This window comes from Limulus polyphemus, unplaced genomic scaffold, assembly GCF_000517525.1.
Source record: "Limulus polyphemus unplaced genomic scaffold, Limulus_polyphemus-2.1.2 Scaffold1231, whole genome shotgun sequence".
Lineage (NCBI taxonomy): Eukaryota > Metazoa > Arthropoda > Merostomata > Xiphosura > Limulidae > Limulus > Limulus polyphemus.
This window is the reverse complement of record NW_013666841.1, coordinates 44,727-64,003: the sequence shown is the minus strand read 5'-3', so window position 1 is coordinate 64,003 and position 19,277 is coordinate 44,727. Positions and strand designations below refer to the sequence as shown.

Sequence of the window (19,277 nt, the reverse complement as noted above, 5' to 3'; positions counted from 1 at the left end):
ATCTAAGAACTGTAAATGTAATGTCCAAGCACTTCTACCATTATATAAGAACTGTAAGTGTAATGTGGAAGTTTTAACATTTCTCTTTCTCTCTCTCTTTTCCAGTGAGAGGGGGGGGGGTCGTTAAAGTCACACACACGTGAATTATTCTGTTGAGGAAGAAAGTGTACAAACTGATGGTTTATACCCAAGTATGTCCTGATGTCTTTCAGCGAAAAATAATATGATAAACATTCGATTCCTTTTTAACACTTAAAATCACACCTACTAAGAATCTCATCCAAGTGTTTGCATTTTATTTTAAGTGTTTCAACTTTAACAGTCATCCTGAAACGTAACTGCTGTTTTTACTATAAAACTCGTATACCAAGTAGAAGTATTTAAACTTAATTTAGGTATAGTGGATGATCACATGACTATTTGAAACTATTCAAAATGTCACGTTCAGACATATCTTTATGTTCTTGTTGGTCTTCAAACAACATACAGACATTGCTAATAGGATGTCACCTATTTAAAGTTGTCTGAAAGTGACATCCACTCTCTAGTGATACCTTTTATTATGTCCCATAAGTTCTAAAGTTACGTATTATTTTCAAGTTGTAATATTTCAGCCAATCATTTTCATTCACAAGACGTGTAGAGATGAAATAACAAAATTTGTGAATAAAGTATGGCTTGAAACAATGAAAGAACAAAAACAAAATGTTATCCCGAAATACAACACTTGAGAGACCAGAACCAATAAGTGTCCAAAACTACAAGTTAAATACGCAATTTAAAGTTTATCTCTAATACTATACTGTTACTACTGGTTACATACATAACATAAGATTTTACCAAAACAATATCATTTCCAGAACTACACGTTATATACAAAATTTAAGATCAGTTCCAAAACTACAAATTTCATACACAACTTAAGAGTATTTCCAGAACAAGACAGTAGATAAGTAAATAAAAACTTTCCAAAAAAGGAAGTAAATGTAGGGATGGCTAATATCAATCCTTCAAAAGCAATGTAAACTAGATGGTAGTGATGGTACTTGCATCATCCCTACATAATGGAGCATAATGGTATACGTATCTTTCATAAATTCTTACTGATGAAAAACACCCTGGTCATGATGTCAACACAACCAAAACAGGAACCTAATTTACAATAACTAATTAATCCGTTTATTTCTCTCCTTTTACGAACTTAGTCCAAGCTATTTATCTTACTTGTCCTTGAAATAGTTCCTTGACAAACTAGGTGAACCTCCCTGGTGATTTGGCTCTCCCACTTCTGATTAGCGGCGTTACTTTCCAGCCCCTAAAATGTGGGACGTTCCCTTTTCACACGTGCGAGAAATTTCGTGAATGCAACCGGTATTCCAGCTCTGTGGTAAACAAGCAGTCGGCACAACAAACGAATAGCCTTTTCCGTAAGAGCGAATTTACTGCAAGGATTAAGAGTTTTTGCATGCGTGATTTGGATTATAATCCCACGAGCAATTCGAATTCACCTACATGATAATTCTAAATGTTGACTACGCTTTCAACTGTGTGCAGTGACCAAACTATACAATCCTGAAGAAAAGCGGCTTTTACCTGGACAGTATAGATTTCTGACCTTTATCGGTGGATCAAAGGCTTTCCGACTAAACAAAGTATTAGGAAGGGGAGGGCTGGGGGGGGGGGGATGCACGAGGAAGTCTTCTCACAAGCACTTACTTTATGGAGGCCATAAGATCATCAAGCTTCTGGGGTCATGTCTACTAGTCAGATGAAGATATCGACTCCGGTTTATTGCCACGTACAAATTATACACAGAAATAGATCAACATGTTAAAACTTCAAGTCGTATTTTCCTCAGTTAGTTACTCTGCAAGACAAATTCACGTTGCTGGAAACACGGATAATCAGTTGATAAAAACTATGTTTATTAAAACACAAGAGGCCACCTGATAACGATGTACAGGTAGTAAAATACCAACTGGTAAAATGTTCAAACATGTACTCTGTAAGTGGAGCTGCTGCACAGTGCAAAAAAGTTGTTCTGAAATATATATAAACAATCGAGGAAATTAAGTTTATTATGAAACAACTTTTTTTAACTTAGTTTCGTCGATTGTTTATTATGAAACAACTTTTTTTAACTTAGTTTCGTCGATTGTTTATTATGAAACAACTTTTTTTAACTTAGTTTCGTCGATTGCTTATTTTAACAATCGACGAAACTAAGTTAAAAAAAGTTGTTTCATAATAAACAATCGACGAAACTAAGTTAAACAAATTTCTTCCTGTCCTTATATTGTTTGAATATTTTCATGTTGAATGAGTTAATTTGATATTTCTTTACACGGCCAGCCCGCAGTGGCTCAGCAGTAAATCTATCTGCACGTTTACGACGCTAAAAATCGGGGTTCACATAATCATATAAACTGCCCATATATATACCGTTGTATCCCATAATGATATAAACTGTACCATATATGTATTCTACGTATGTAGTGTTGTGTCACATATTAATATAAGCTGTACCATATATGTTGCACGTCCCATTACAAAAAGACCTTGTATATTGCATACATGTAGTTATTACAGCGTAGTTTTACACTTAACTGATAAAAAAAATCCAGCACTGTACGAAGGTGCAAAATAAATACAGGTGATGCTTATTTTTAGTTATTGCTTTTGTAAAATAAATTATTAATAAGAACATTATTTTAAAGAAACATTCCATGGGGATGAGAGGGTAACGATTTATCTACACGTGCTTGTCGTTAGAAACTGACAATGGTGATATTCTTGTCAAGTGATTTTACCACATATTATATATTTCCAGGGGTTTCAAATATAATGGTTCATATTTAACTGAAACTTCTGTCTACCGGGCTTAAGTTCTATTTAAGATATTATAAAGTTTGAAACTCTAAACTGTGAATTCATGAACTTTGTTTTATACCACTCACTTCATGGCATGCTTATAGACGTTACATATCAGATGGAGAGGGGGGGGGCGATGGATCAAGTGGGGGAGTTTTAAACTTAAACATTCGTCCAAAGATCTGTGCATCAGGTAGACGATTTCCGAACCCACTCACCCCTCCTTCCTTCAAGCACCCTGAGTAATTCTAACAAGAAAGGAAAAGTGAACGGTAATAAGGAAATAGGTTTTACCTTTTAAGTTTTCCTCCATTAATTAATTTCCTTTAATTTACACAAAGTTGATTGGATGACGTCATGCTAAACAAGTGCAGGTTTATGTGTGGTACAGGGGTAATAGGAACAGGTGGTCGTGTAGTATGGAGGATAAATTCACCGGATGTAATTCTAGATATGCACTCCATATTAATGTTCATTCGGCAATAAAATTCAGGAAATACAATATAAAACATTTTCACACAATTGGTGATAGCAAAGTTGATAACCTTACTTCAGGTAAGTCAGATTTTATGTTTTCAACATCATGACAATGAAAAAAATCATGACGATGACAAAAAAAGCGCTTACTTATTTTAATTTTGACCTTCCAGTGACACAGTGGTATGTCAGCGGACTTACACCGCTAGAATCCGGGTTTCGATACATGTGGTAGGCAGTGCACAGATAGCCCATTGTGTAGCTTTGTGCTTAACTACAAACCAACAATTTTAATTTTAAAAATAATGCAGAGGGGCGTTTATAGGGCAATGCTTTAGGGAGAGATAGGGTAAATTTCTGTGCTCAACATTTCATTGTATTTTACTATCAAGAAACAACCCGTTCATTAAGACATTTATTGAAACTGAGGTTCGTAGCTGTGACTGCGACGACGGAGAAATATCCGTTTGGTGGAGGAAGATGAGTTAAAGATAGATTATTTTCAAGAAGTCTTCTGTTTCAAACTTTTAAATTCGTAGACCACACACAACAAATGTAAGGGCGTTTCTACGAAAATCTCATATGACAAGTTTTTCGCTTGCCGAGTGGCTGTATGCCATCTTGGGTGACAAGGCGAAATGAATTGTTTCCGACCTCACAGGTGGATACCACTGACTGGAGAAACACCAGTGAGCACCGGAGCACTGGCCGTATAATGAATGTATATTTGTCGGTAAAAACAACAACTTTTCAGATCTATTATCTTAGTTCCGTTGGGAAGGTCGTGGATAACAACTCACCCTTCGTTTCCTCCAAATATCTTCACTGAAAAGACAGTTATGCCACAAACAATTTGCACGCGCGGTCGTTCATCTGTAGTGTGTAGAGTGGTAAGAGGAACAAACCAGACTTGGAAAACAAATGTCTCGTTCATCTGTAGCGTGTAGAGAGTGATAAGAAGAATAAACCAGACTTGGAAAACAAATGTCTCGTTCATCTGTAGTGTGTAGAGAGTGATAAAAAGAATAAACCAAACTTGGAAAACAAATGTCTCGTTCATGTGTAGTGTGTAGAGAGTGATAAAAAGAATAAACCAAACTTGGAAAACAAATGTCTCGTTCATCTGTAGTGTGTAGAGAGTGAAAAGAAGAACAAACTAGACTTGGAAAACAAATGTCTCGTTCATGTGTAGTGTGTAGAGAGTGGTAAGAGGAACAAACCAGACTTGGAAAACAAATGTCTTGTTCATCTGTAGTGTGTAGAGAGTGGTAAGAGGAATAAACCAAACTTGGAAAACAAATGTCTCGTTTATCTGTAGAGACTGATAAGAAGAAACCAGACTTGGAAAACAAATGTCTCGTTCATGTGTAGTGTGTAGAGAGTGATAAAAAGAACAAACCAGACTTGGAAAACAAATGTCTCGTTCATGTATAGTGTGTAGAGAGTGATAAAAAGAATAAACCGAACTTGGAAAACAAATGTCTCGTTCATGTATAGTGTGTAGAGAGTGATAAAAAGAATAAACCGAACTTGGAAAACAAATGTCTCGTTCATCTGTAGATACTGATAAGAACAAACCAGACTTGGAAAACAAATGTTAAAAAAACTCACAATATTTAAAAAACAACGATTATTTTATACACAATTCTTTAAAAATAAGATTGTTTCCAGTCTCAAAATTACTAAAATACAATAAATTACTGTACAGGATAAAAAGTGATAAAAAATCCGATGAGACTGGAAAACAATCTCATACACTCAACATGTTTCGACGTATACTACTGCGTCATCCTCAGAAGTGTAATGTTTTGCAAAAAATACTATTTATACAATTATCAAAACACTAATTTACGTATCAAAGAATTTCACGCCATCTGGTAACAACATTTCCATCAGGTCCATCATCCTTAATCAATAATTTAAATTTTTCATATAATTATCTCAATAGATTCACATATATTCATACCATTTAAATTTCCAGATTTTCCCCCATTGAATTGTGTGATTAGTGTCACTAACATGTTCTGCCAAAGGTGAAATAGTAATATTATTATTTTTAACATTTATTTTATGTTCATTCAGTCTGAATTTTAAATTTCTTGTAGTTTGTCCTATATAAACCTTTTTTTACATTCACATATTTTATATATGCCAAATTTTTCCACTACTTTTTGTTCATTGCTTGTAGTGTAAAAGTACGGAATTATCTTGACTAATCATTAAACAAAATCATATACCTTTGTTTCTGTATTTTTATAGGCAAAATCTGATAATAAGTACGTAACACACGAAGAACGTTTTAGTACAAGTTTTGTTATCATCCTTTCGCTTCTCTTCATTCAAGAACAGTCCTACTCAAAGGACAATTTAATTACCGCGGAATGCCATCATTACAGAAATAGCATCGACTCAATGCGAAGTGATACGATTTGAAACGTGTTTTTAATCAGTAAAGACTTCTAGTATCCTGCACGAATGTCACTACACGACATGTATTTTAAACAAAGACTTCTAGTATCCTGCACGAATGTCACTACACGACATGGATTTTAAACTTCTCCTTAACGAAGAAAAGGAATCCATATTATATGTCATAACATTATTCACATACCTAAGTTAATTTAGGTTACTATGAAGTGAAGTAAAACGGATTCAAAACCCATAGAGATCCAAATTATGTTTCCTTCGTTACATGAGCGATAGGATAATCACTTTACGGGGTAATGAAGAAGTCGTGTACCATCAGATGTTTTGCACTTACTGCGGTTCTTCTAAGTCGTATTTGTGTTTCACTTACTATCAGTTTTTCTTTTGTTAAAATAAATGGTATGGATGTCATAAACCTTGCAAGAACGTGAGGAAGTGATTCTGTTGTGTAGGGATCTGCACATTCTACCATGACACTTTTCTTTTAGTGTTATACATTCAGCACTTGGTTTTGTCAAAGGTCCAATATACCCTTGAAGATGTGCAGAAGAGAACCACAGCAGCTTCCACAACCGCAACATATTCTACAATGTGAGCAAAAAAGTGGTACTGTGTAGTAATATCAACGGAGCACGTTTCCAATAGCTAGCTGTATGAAGGTTCACAACTTTCGCCCTGTGTATTTGAAATTATCTCTATGTATATAATACATGATTTAATTTTATAATAACTGTAATATGAATCTGTTGTAAATAAAATGCTCAGTGGAGTCTATTATTATTCCCTACTTTAGAGAACTGGTAAATAAAGATTTTGAAAATTGCTGATTATAAGTTTCCAGACGAACTTAAGAGTCACAGTCCTTGATCAGGTTTCAATAACTAGAACCATCACGAAACGTTGAAGACATAGTCCTTAATCAGTAATCAGAACCGACCACGAAAAATGAGATTAAAAGATCTTGATGATGTTCGGTATTTCATACAGAACAGGTAAAGTTGGAGTAACATATCTGGATGAAGTTCGGTATTTCATACAGAACAGGTAAAGTTAGAGTAACCGATCTGGATGAAGTTCGATATTTCAAACAGAACAGGTAAAGTTGGAGTAACATATCTGGATGAAGTTCGGTATTTCATACAGAACAGGTAAAGTTAGAGTAACCGATCTGGATGAAGTTCGATATTTCAAACAGAACAGGTAAAGTTGGAGTAACCGATCTGGATGAAGTTCGGTATTTCATACGGAACAGGTAAAGTTAGAGTAACATATCTGGATGAAGTTCGGTATTTCATACAGAGCAGGTAAAGTTATAGTAACAGATCTGGATGAAGTTCGGTATTTCATACGGAACAGGTAAAGTTAGAGTAACATATCTAGATGAAGTTCGGTATTTCATACGGAACAGGTAAAGTTGGAGTAACCGATGTGGATGAAGTTCGGTATTTCATACGGAACAGGTAAAGTTGGAGTAACAGATTTGGATGAAGTTTAGTATTTTCAATAGTCTAGATAAATGTGTAGTAACATACCAGAATGAAGTTCAGTGTTTCAAATAGTCCAGGCGTATGAGTAGTAATACACCGGAATGAAATTCAGTACTTCAAACATGAGATTGAACTGACGAAGTTTAATTAATGGCGATATCGGCATCATATTTGTTCAACTTCTAAAAAGATATCATTGATATGAGTTTAGGTGTTGTTTTACGTAATGTCAAAACAGCAAGATAATAAGAAATTAGATGAATAGCAGCGTTCATTTGTATTTTGGCGACAGTTATAATCAATACATTTCACTCAAATGTAGCTGAATGTTTAATTTTATTGACTTATAAACATTGACATTCACTAATGTTCCGAAGTTTGTAAAGTGTAAACGGAAATTTATCGGTACTGCTTATGAAACATCCTAAAGATTGATAATAATACACATTTAATTGAATGGTTCCTTACAGTTTCACAGGACTGTATATATGTTAAATGGATAATGAGCTTATCCTGTGGTCTGAGCCAACTATTACTATATTCACTTATAAAATACCCCAATCTGGAACAATTCTGGTACATCTTTGTTTACTAAAAACGCAGGTTTTGTTACTCTCCAAGAACTAGGTGCTTGTTGGTTCGACAAGGCACCTTTTTTATACACATCTTTGTAGTGTATTTTTGATGTTTAATAGTTAAATTAATACCACTTGTATTCGTAAAACTGAACAGTAGATTACAATTCTAAGTTAAGGTCAGAGAAAACTTGTACTGTACTTAATGTGCTGAGACAGTGTTTTAGCTGACTGAATTTATTTGAAGTAGAACACATAATGACGTCACTCTACAGCAAACATACGATACATTTCGTTTTCTTGCACAAAAACTTCAGACTGTCATTCTCAAATCAAAATACAGTACATTCAACTAAAAGTTAACACAAAACAATCACACGTATAGTAAAAGCTCTACCCGAACTGAAGGTGTTGTTGTTAAGTTTGTGGTATCTTCTCGAATGTTGCCAACAATCACAGTGCAATGTATCCAGATCACTAATGTTTTTATAACACTGCCTAATCTTTGTTGATCAAGTCTGTCAGAACGTTGTGATTGTGGTTTGATAAAACAATCCTTATGGTTTTTACTGATTCTACCATTTATCATTAAGTTCGCTATCGTCATGAAATTAAATAAATCCATAATTTTTGAAATGCCTTTTGTCTATAATAGGTGGTTTGGAGTGAAATAAAGATCAGTTACGTTTTTCAAATAATACTAATCATAAAATTATTATCTTCACAAAAAACATCAGCTTCATTTTGATGATGATGGACTTCATCGGGTGTATCAAATAATACTAATCATAATAATTACTAACTTATAAAAACAACAGCCTTACTTTGATGATGATGGATATCATCGGTGTATCAAATAATATTAATCATAATACGTATTAGCTTCACAATAAACAACAGCCTCATTTTGATGATGATGATCTTCATCGGGTGTATTAAATAATACTAATCTTAATAATTACCAGCTTCATAAAAAACAACAATCTTACTTTGATGATGATGAACTACATTGGATGTATCAAAGAATCTTAATCATAATAATTATTAGCTTCACAAGAAACAACAGCCTTACTTTGATGATGATGGACTTCATCGGATGTACCTTGCTCTTGATTTACAGAGGTTGGAGTTTCGGCCAGTCGAGGTTCGGGAGAAGCTAGAGAGAGATCAGTAGAACATTCTTCTTTAACTTGAGCGGAGGGAGATAGCTCCACTGTAAGGGAGGGAGTACTACTGCTGTTTGGAGGGGTCAGAAAGGACGAATTTAAAGTACCCTGGTATTGTGAATACTGAAAAGACTTAGACGTTAAAAAATCAGAATTGTCCACTTTCAAACATTTAGTGGGAACAAAAGCAGATCTATGAAATCCATTAATTCTTCGATCATCTGTGACTCCCAGGTGTCTAAAGGCGCCCCCCGTTCCAGAATTCAGGAAGCTCACTTGCCTGTTCAAACCAGGAGGGGTCATAATGGGGGAAGAAACAGGGAGAAGGTGGGTCGGCATGGTGGGGTATGAGTCTGTTTGTCCGAATATAGTGTGAAGAGGAAAAGCAGCAGTTGACGTGAAGGGCGTGTGATAAGGCGAGACAGGTTCTTTGTCAAGTTCTTGGGAGGAGGAGAATGGACGCAGACCATGCATCTGTAGACCAGATTTGCCGGACTCATCTGCCTGTGAGGTGAGGGTCACGAGGGCGGGAGAACCGACTGCGCCTGGTAGATAAGGTGAACTGTCCATGCACATTTGTAGACCCTGTGATGTAAAACAATTAGAAATTAATAACTGGATGACTGAGTATTTTTTCTATTCATTAGTCTAAAAATGGTGAACAGAATCTTTGATGATGTGCGTTCTGTTATAATATTGATATCTGTGATTTGATTGTCTTGTTACTTCTTTATTATATTAAATTCAAATATGAAAACTTATAAATCTCTTAAGAGCCTCGTATATCCACAGGTTTTTACAAAAATATTTTAAAAAGCATTCTAAAAGAAAAACCGCAACAACCACAATTTACCACTTCATCGTGATACGGTTACTACATAGTGTTGTATGTTGATCAGGCAACAACCACAATTTATCACTTCATCGCGATACGGTTACTACACAGTGTTGTATATTGATCAGGCAACAACCACAATTTATCACTTCATCGAGATACGGTTACTACACAGTGTTGTATATTGATCAGGCAACAACCACAATTTACCACTTTATCGTGATACGGTTACTACACAGTGTTGTATATTGATCAGGCAACAACCACAATTTATCACTTCATCGTGATACGGTTACTACACAGTGTTGTATATTGGTCAGGCAACAACCACAATTTATCACTTCATCGTGATACGGTTACTAAACAGTGTTGTATATTGATCAGGCAACAACCACAATTTATCACTTCATCGTGATACGGTTACTACACAGTGTTGTATATTGATCAGGCAACAACCACAATTTATCACTTCATCGTGATACGTTAAAATTGAAATGCTGAATATGGATCAGACTACAGGCAGAATAACAAACTTCACTGTAATATATATAAATATAAGTGTATTGTAAAGATAGTAGTGTTGAATATTAATCAGACTCTAAAAAAGGTTGAATATATTATACTAAATTATTTTGAATACCTAAATTAGCAAGTCACGTGACATCTACAACTGATATCATGTCGTTGTGTAACGGAATGTATCAGATTCACATTCTGACAGTTTAATTGATCGCTTTTGAGAAGGGTATATAACAGCTCTTTCCAACACAAAACAGTCATACATACAGATAATAAAAATGTATTCAGATCTGTGATTTGTAATTTGGCATTGGAAAACAAAGGAATATGGATCATTTTGGGAAACCAGGGCCATCAAGAAAGAAACTTTCAACAAATCGTGCCTTAAAGATTATAAGCAAAGCGACTTGTAAAAGATAAGTCAGTGACAACTGTCACCCACGTATCCCAAGCATCAGTATGCAAAATAATCCAGGAAGATAGCCATCTGGAACAGCAACACAAGTTATAAGTACAGAAGATGGGTTCCACGCCATATCCATTCAATCATTCCATACTTCAAAACTTCAAATAGCTGGAGAATGAAATAAATCGGTATTAATGTTCATCTATATGAAGACGTACTGGTCTAAAACGACGTATTGAGGCTTCAAAATCGTCTTAATATAATGTACTTCTTATCTACTTCTTCATTCAAAACACATCATCTATCATCACAGCTAGAGTTGGAAGGAAAATATTCTTTTAAGAACTAAGGTTTTTCCATTTTCATAGAGAAAACCAAATGGTGAGAGGGAGTCAATATTCCACGTGAAAAAAATACGAAAAACAATAGAAAATAAACAAAATAAATCAACTAGTCTTACATATTCAGTGCACAAGATGTACAGTTTTTTTAGAGAAAAAATGGCATAAGCTACTTATATCATATAAATATAAATTATGTAAAGCCATTCAGTGCACAAGATGTACAGTTTTTTAGAGAAAAAATGGCACAAGCTACTTATATCATATAAATATAAATTATGTAAAGCCATTGTATAATGAAAACGCAGAGAAAGCAATTTTTACTATAGACACGCGGCGTTTCATGATAAACACCTGGTTTCCACACAAACATATGCACAAACAATCCAAGTTAACTCAAGTTTGATTGTTTTTCCAGGGCTCATTAATAAAAACGCATCGTGAGCTTTCCTCCTAGGAATTGTGACGTCATAGATCCCGTGCTGATAGAATAACATGAAATTGGGACAATAAATAATTATATAAGTACGAGAAATTTTTATTGCATACACTTTGTTTCGTACCTTATAGCTATTGCGTTTTAAAAATTAAGAAAAACAAAAAGGTATTTTACAAAATGAAGTGAACGAATACTTATTATGTTAGTTGGTTTCACACTCTTTGATACGACCTTGAAAACGATGAGTTCTCTAAGTGTATTGTTTCGTATAGATACGAACGAATGCTAGTTGGAAAACCGATGCTCTTGTTACACGCGGATGTGTTTCCTGCTAGCAAGACTATCTCAGCCCGAGGCAGCTGACGTCGAAGAAACGCCGAGAGACCGGCTGGGGATGAAATCTCCACATATTGAAGCAGGTAGATTTTATGAAGTACCTTAACGGTTCTAACGTAGAGGGAGTTGTTAAGTTCCAAGAAGTCGACCAGAAATGGTACTTTATTGAACAGCAAGTGTTCCCAGTAGCTCTAACTGGGGTAATAAAACAGAGCCTTTCGACACTGTCCTATTCATGACTCGATTGCTATTTGACTATAAATGGCTAGCTAAATTCCACCGCGTTTCTCTAACAGTAGAATTATCCTTGCAAATGGGTGATTTCCGAATAAAAGGGTCAAGTCTTTACTGCAGCTCGTTTGACTTCAAATTGGGGGACTCCCTCCCCGGCTGAGAAACATCCTACCCATGTTGCACAGCCGGCGTTTCTTCGAAAGAGCTTACGCACCCTTAAGACATTAAAATTACACATACAGTTACAACTAACTGGCTGGTTTTCTTACCTCCTTGAAATTCTTAAACAAACAATAAACCTGGTTTATAGCTTCCTTTATTTCTGCAGTAACAAATATACTTGTATATAAATATGTATAAGCAATGAAAATTGTACAGATGTCTCAGCTGAGTTTCCATAATGATACAGAAAAAACGATCAAGTAGCAAACAATGTAAGAAGGTGTATTAGAAGTCTAAATATTTATTGTTTTCCAGGCTTGTAAAACCTTTTTCCACACCAGACTTAAATACCAGTTATAAAAGAGTTATAGAAAAATAAAGATTCATTTTATATCGAAGATCTAATTATGAAAGATAATCTAATTATGCAACACTACAGTTGAAAATGATCTAATACTGTGACACTTCAATGGAAATAATCTAATCTTGTGACTACATAATCTTCAGAAACAGGGTCGGACCTTTTACTGATAACTCCCTGAAAAATCATAAAACATCATCAACAGTACAAAAATAAACAGTGACGACACTTGTTGATTATTTAATCGTTTATACATGTTCTACGTGTTACCTAGCCACTCCATCATAAGCAACAGTGACGACAACTGTTGGTAATGTAAAAGAATATATATGTTCTACCTGATACCCAACCAACTCACTGTAAGTAACAATAAGGATACCTGTTGGTTAAGTAAAAGTTTATGTATGTTCTACCTGATACCCAACCAACTCATTATATGTATCAGTGACGAAACATATTGGTTATTTAGAAGTTTATATATATGTTCTACTTGATACCCAACCAATCCACTGTAAATAACAGTGACGACACCTGTTTGTTACGTAAAAGTTAATGTAATGTTGTAGGTGATACCCAACCAACCCACTGTATGTATCAGTGACGTCACATATTGGTTATTTAGAAGTTTATGTATGTTCTACTTGATACCCAACCAACTCATTGTATGTATCAGTGACGAAACATATTGGTTATTTAGAAGTTTATATATATGTTCTACCTGCTATCCAACCAATCGATCCCCTGTAAGCAACAGTGACGACACCTGTTGATTATTTAAAAGGTTATATATGTTCTATCTAATACCCCAACCAATCCACTGTAAATAACAGTGATGACACCTGTTTGTTACTTAAAAGTTTATATATATGTTCTATTTGATACCAAACCAACCCACTGTAACAGTGGTGACACCTGTTGGTTATGTAAACGTTTATATATGTTCTACCTGTTATCCAACCAATCCCCTGTAAATACAGTGACGACACCTGTTGGTTATTTAGAAGTTCATATATGTTCTACTTGATACCCAACCAACCCACTGTAAGCAACAGTGACGATACCTATATGTTCTACCTGTTATCCAACCAATCCCCTGTAAGCAACAGTGACGGCACCTGTTGATTATTTAAAATTTTATATATGTTCTATCTAATACCCAACGAACCCACTATTCCGTTTAGTTAACAATCGAGGTTAGAGAAAGATGGACAAAACGCTCCACTACCGTTTAGTTAACAATCATGGGAAAGAAATATACACAGAACGCACCATTGCCGTTTAATTAACCATCATGTGAGAGCATGATATACAAAATGCTCCACAACCGCTTAGTTAACCATCCAAGAGGGAGGAAAATGGAAAAACGCTCCACTTCCGTTTTCTTAACCATCTATGTGAAAACGATATGAAATATCGCTCCTGTACCATTATTTTAACCATCATATGAGAGCAAGATAAACAGAATGCACCGCTACCGTATAGTTAACCATGAACAAAACGCTCCACTACCGTATAGTTAACCATGAACAAAACGCTCCACTACCGTTTTCTGAACCATCTAGGTGAAAACAACATAAACAAAACGCTCTACTACTGTTTAGTTAACCATCAAATGGATCAAAGATGAAAAAACGCTCCACTGCCGTATATGTAACCATCTAGGTGAGAGGAAGAGGGACAAAATGCTTCTCTACGTTTAGTTAACCATCATGTGGGAACAAGATGGAAAAAAAAAGCTCCACTGTCGTTTATTTTACTATCACGTTGGAGCAAGATGGAGAAAACGGCCCATTACCATTTAGTTAACCATCATGTCACAGCACAATGAACAAAATCCTCCTCTACCGTTTTGTTAACCATCCAGAAGAGATCATGATGAACAAAACGCTCCACTACCGTTTATTTAACCATCACGTTGAAGCAAGATGGAGAAAACGATCTATTACCGTTTAGTTAACCATCATGTCACAGCACAATGAACAAAACGCTCCACTACCGTTTATTTAACCATCTAAGTGAAAACAACATGAACAAAACGCTCCATTATCATTTAGTTAACCACCTAGGCGGAAGCAATATAGACAAAACGCTCTACTACCGTTTTCTTAACCATCTAAGTGAAAACAACATGAACAAAACGTTCCACTACCGTTTATTTAACCATCTAAGTGAAAACAACATGAACAAAACGCCCCATTACCATTTAGTTAACCACCTAGGCGGAAGCAATATAGACAAAACGCTCTACTACCGTTTTCTTAACCATCTAGGTGAAAACAACATAAACAAAACATGAAGAAAACACTTCACTGCCATTTTTATAACCGTCCAGGTGAGGGCAACCTTGATCAATAGAAAATAAATATTTACCACAACGAATAATTCTAATTTTTTAACAGTTAGTGATTTGTTTATCACAGATCTCGACATAAAGGTAAAGGTTATCTGCTCAATTCTACAAACTAACCCAAAAATAGCCATTTACATGCACTGCATATTGAACTGAATAGAATATAAATACACTTTTATGTTTACTGTGACTCTGTCGTCGTTGTGTAGGTAGTAATAAACATTGTCGTCGTTGTGTACATAGTATAACACTGTCGTCGTTCTGTATGTAGTAATAAACATTGTCGTCGTTCTGTATGTAGTAATAAACACTGTCGTCGTTGTGTAGATAGTATAACACTGTCGTCATTGTGTAGATACTATAAACATTGTCATCTTTGTTTACATAGTATAACACTGTCGTCGTTCTGTATGTAGTAATAAACACTGTCGTCGTTGTGTAGATAGTATAACACTGTCGTCATTGTGTAGATAGTATAAACATTGTCGTCGTTGTGTACATAGTATAACACTGTCGTCGTTCTGTATGTAGTAATAAACTCTGTCGTCGTTGTCTATGTAGTATAACACTATCGCCATTGTGTACATAGTATAACACTATCGTCATTGTGTATATAGTATAAACACTGTTGTCGTTCTGTATGTAGTAATAAACTCTGTCGTCGTTGTCTATGTAGTAACAAACATTGTCGTCGTTGTGTACATAGTATAACACTGTCGTCATTGTGTATATAGTATAAACACTGCTGTCATTGTGTATATATTATAAACCCTGTCGTCGTTGTGTATGTAGTAATAAACATTGTCGTCATTGCGTACATAGTATAACACTGTCGTAATTGTGTTTATAGTATAAACACTGTCGCCGTTGTGTATGTAGTAATAAACACTGTCGTCATTGTGTACATAGTATAATACTGTCGTCATTATGTATATAGTATAAATACTGTCGTCATTTGGTTTATAGTATAACACTGTCGTCAACGTGTATATACTTAACATTGTCGTCATTGTGTATATACTATAAGGTTGTCGTCATTGTGTATATAGTATAAACACTGTCGTCAACGAGTATATACTTAACATTGTCGTCATTGTGTATATACTATAAGATTATTGTCATTGTGTATATAGTATAAACACTGTCGTCATTGTGTGTGTAGTATAACACTGTCGTCATTGTGTATGTAGTATAACACTGTCGTCATTGTTTACATACTGTAACACTCTGTGTGTATATAGTATAATTGTCGTCATTGCGTATATGGTATAACCACTATCGTCATTGTGTATGTAGTATAACACTGTCGTCATTGTTTACATACTGTAGCACTGCGTGTATATAGTATAACTGTCGTCATTGTGTATATGGTATAAACACTATCGTCATTGTCTATGTAGTATAACGCTGTCGTCATTGTTTACATACTGTAACATTCTGTGTGTATATGGTATAACTGTCGTCATTGTATATATGGTATAACCACTATCGTCATTGTCTATGTAGTATAGCACTGTCACCATTGTTTACATACTGTAACACTCTGTGTGTATATAGTATAACTGTCGTCATTGTGTATATGGTATAACCACTATCGTCATTGTCTATGTAGTTTAACACTGTCACCATTGTTTACATACTGTAACACTCTGTGTGTATATAGTATAACTGTCGTCATTGTGTATATGGTATAACCACTATCGTCATTGTCTATGTAGTTTAACACTGTCACCATTGTTTACATACTGTAACACTCTGTGTGTATATAGTATAACTGTCGTCATTGTGTGTGTATATAGTATAACTGTCGACATTGTGTATATATATAGTGTAACTGTCGTCATTGTGGTATATGGTATAACCACTATCGTCATTGTCTATGTAGTATAACACTGTCACCATTGTTTACATACTGTAACACTCTGTGTGTATATAGTATAACTGTCGTCAAAAGTGTAACTTGAGCTTCAAAAGTGAGGGATTGAGGATAAATTGTTACGGTTCGGTCGAGAGGAATATATATATTATTGTTGTTGGGGTAACAAAGTGACAATCAACCGTTAATGTTCCCCGTATAAGTATGCTTATTACTATCGTGTATCAATCTATCTATTTATAGACACGTGAGCACGAAAATTAACAATACACGTCAATAATACTTAATAATGTATAAATTATAGTGACAAACTATATTCATTAAGATACACAGGAGCCAGTTAACGTCAATCGTCCCTAGAAGGCGAGATGGCAAGCACGTGCTCGACTTTAAGGCAGTCTTAACGAAACAGGGCACACACATTAGAATATTTAGGAAAAGCTTACTTCTATTTTACGGCAAAATATCACATCAACTATTCACCTGACAACTTTAATAATTATGATCCTACGAAAAACTAGCATATATTAATTAAACACTTGAGACTTAGATGGTTACTTGTAATCATTATCGAAACAGCGACATGCCTTTATCTATAGCTTATCGAAAACAAAGTGGAATAAAAAAAAAAGGAGTGACAACATTGCTGGGGTCGACGGCTTAGCCCTACCTGCATACTGCCGGGAAACTTGAGAGGTGCTGGGAAAAATGCTGGCCTCCCACGGAAACCGCTGCTGTGACTAGCCATGCCTTGAGTTGGCGTAACTTGAGCCAAAGTTCGTTGTGCTTTGTTGGACATGAGCAAGTCAAAATGCTGAAACAGTGAAGCCAAATTCCGGTTCTCGTCACAATGTTGTTACTTTCAGACGGAGAGATATCAAAAATCTAAACACGGAAAAAGGCTTAAGCACAGACATTCCACAAGATATAGTATGTGTTATAATGCTTGATTAAATAGTAAATTGATATGTTAGTCAAAGACTGGATTTGTCCGGTCAGACGTGAGATTTGGTGGTCTGTTCTCAATGACGCGTATAATACTGAGAAAAAAAAAATCAACAAAACGTTAGATCGTAAACAACTTACATCATACTCAAGCGTTCTGCTCGTGTTACAATTAAAAATACAGAAGACAACTATTGTTGCGAAATAAGAGTATTGTTCAATAACATCAGTAAGATTGAAAGTCAAGCCCTAAATCCCAGAGCCTTTCGCTAGAAACTATATCAATTACACGTGCCCTGCACAGTACCAGACACTGGCTCACGCGCACAGATAACTCATTTCCGTTACAAACCAATGTCTAAACGCGCGTTAAAGTTTTTCACCACTTCACGTTCCGAATATTCATTGGTTAGCAGCTTTATAATAGAAACACTGTTAATCTTGCCAAATACCACAAAGTTTAAACCTTTTCGCTAGCAAAACGTGGCTCATGGGGCAACTTTCAAGATGAACTGATAGCTCTTTTTTAAGGAAAAAATCAAACCTCAATTGCTTAGACTTCTCTACCAATAATACTAAAGAACATCTGAGGAGTAAGCCGTTCGTGTGGGCTGGGCTAAAATGTGTTTTGAGGCTGCTATTGGTCTAGAACTGCAAGTTCGTCACAAGTGGGTAAATACTCATCTAGCAGCCCACTCACAGTCTGCCGGATCGAGGTTTCCTTCGTCGGTCTGAGAAAAGCTCGTGACTTCAGAATGTGCTTCTCTTCAACTTATTCTAAAGATTTTAGATCGATACTTCGAACGACTTTGTTTTCAAATAGAAAGAATCCCTGTAGAGCCGTCCAAAGCTCTGGAATTGTGGGTAACTGCAGGTAGTTACATTATTTATCAGCGCCATCTAGCACCAATATTTAAATAACATCCAAGATAACCTGAAAAAAGGTGGTTGAAAGTACAAATTGAATTTTTTTAAGCTGAGCTTAGGGATTAAGGATACAATGGAGAGTGTGAAAATAATTAGATTAGGGATTAAGGATACAATGGAGAGTGTGAAAATAATTAGATTAGGGATTAAGGATACAATGGAGAGTGTGAAAATAATTAGAATAGGAATTAAGGATACCATGGAGAGTGTAAAAATAATTTATTAAGTTTAAATATTTCTTTATTTTATTACGTATTTATCGGCAATCATTATTACTAGCTTAGTTTTATAATGAATAAAATTTTGAAAAGATTAGTGATCATTTGCATATTCTTCTTCATTAAATGACTGATTAGATAATATATTATAAAGTTTTTGTTTACAATATTTAATTTATGCTTTTCCAATATTGTAAAATAATGTTACGTATTTTGTTGAGGGTTAAACGAATTCAGTTCATTATAAGTTACACACTCTCATTATTTGTTGAGGGTTAAACGAATTCAGTTCATTATAAGTTACACACTCTCATTATCTGTTGAG

The 19,277-nt window shown here is 35.1% G+C and overlaps 1 protein-coding gene across 1 annotated transcript in view; it reads right to left on the bottom strand.

The window, feature by feature from the left end:
- The window catches only part of LOC106462715 (E3 ubiquitin-protein ligase Rnf220-like), a 67,431-nt gene extending 49,402 nt beyond the window's left edge, over positions 1–18,029 (bottom strand). Inside the window, exons 1-2 of the mRNA XM_022390038.1 lie at positions 17,533–18,029; positions 8,910–9,588 (exon numbers count right to left, since the gene is read on the bottom strand). Of these exons, the coding sequence (XP_022245746.1) occupies positions 8,910–9,588; positions 17,533–17,661 (808 nt within the window). The 5' untranslated portion in view covers positions 17,662–18,029. The remainder of the gene's footprint in view (positions 1–8,909; positions 9,589–17,532) is intronic.
- Positions 18,030–19,277: the final 1,248 nt, after the last annotated feature.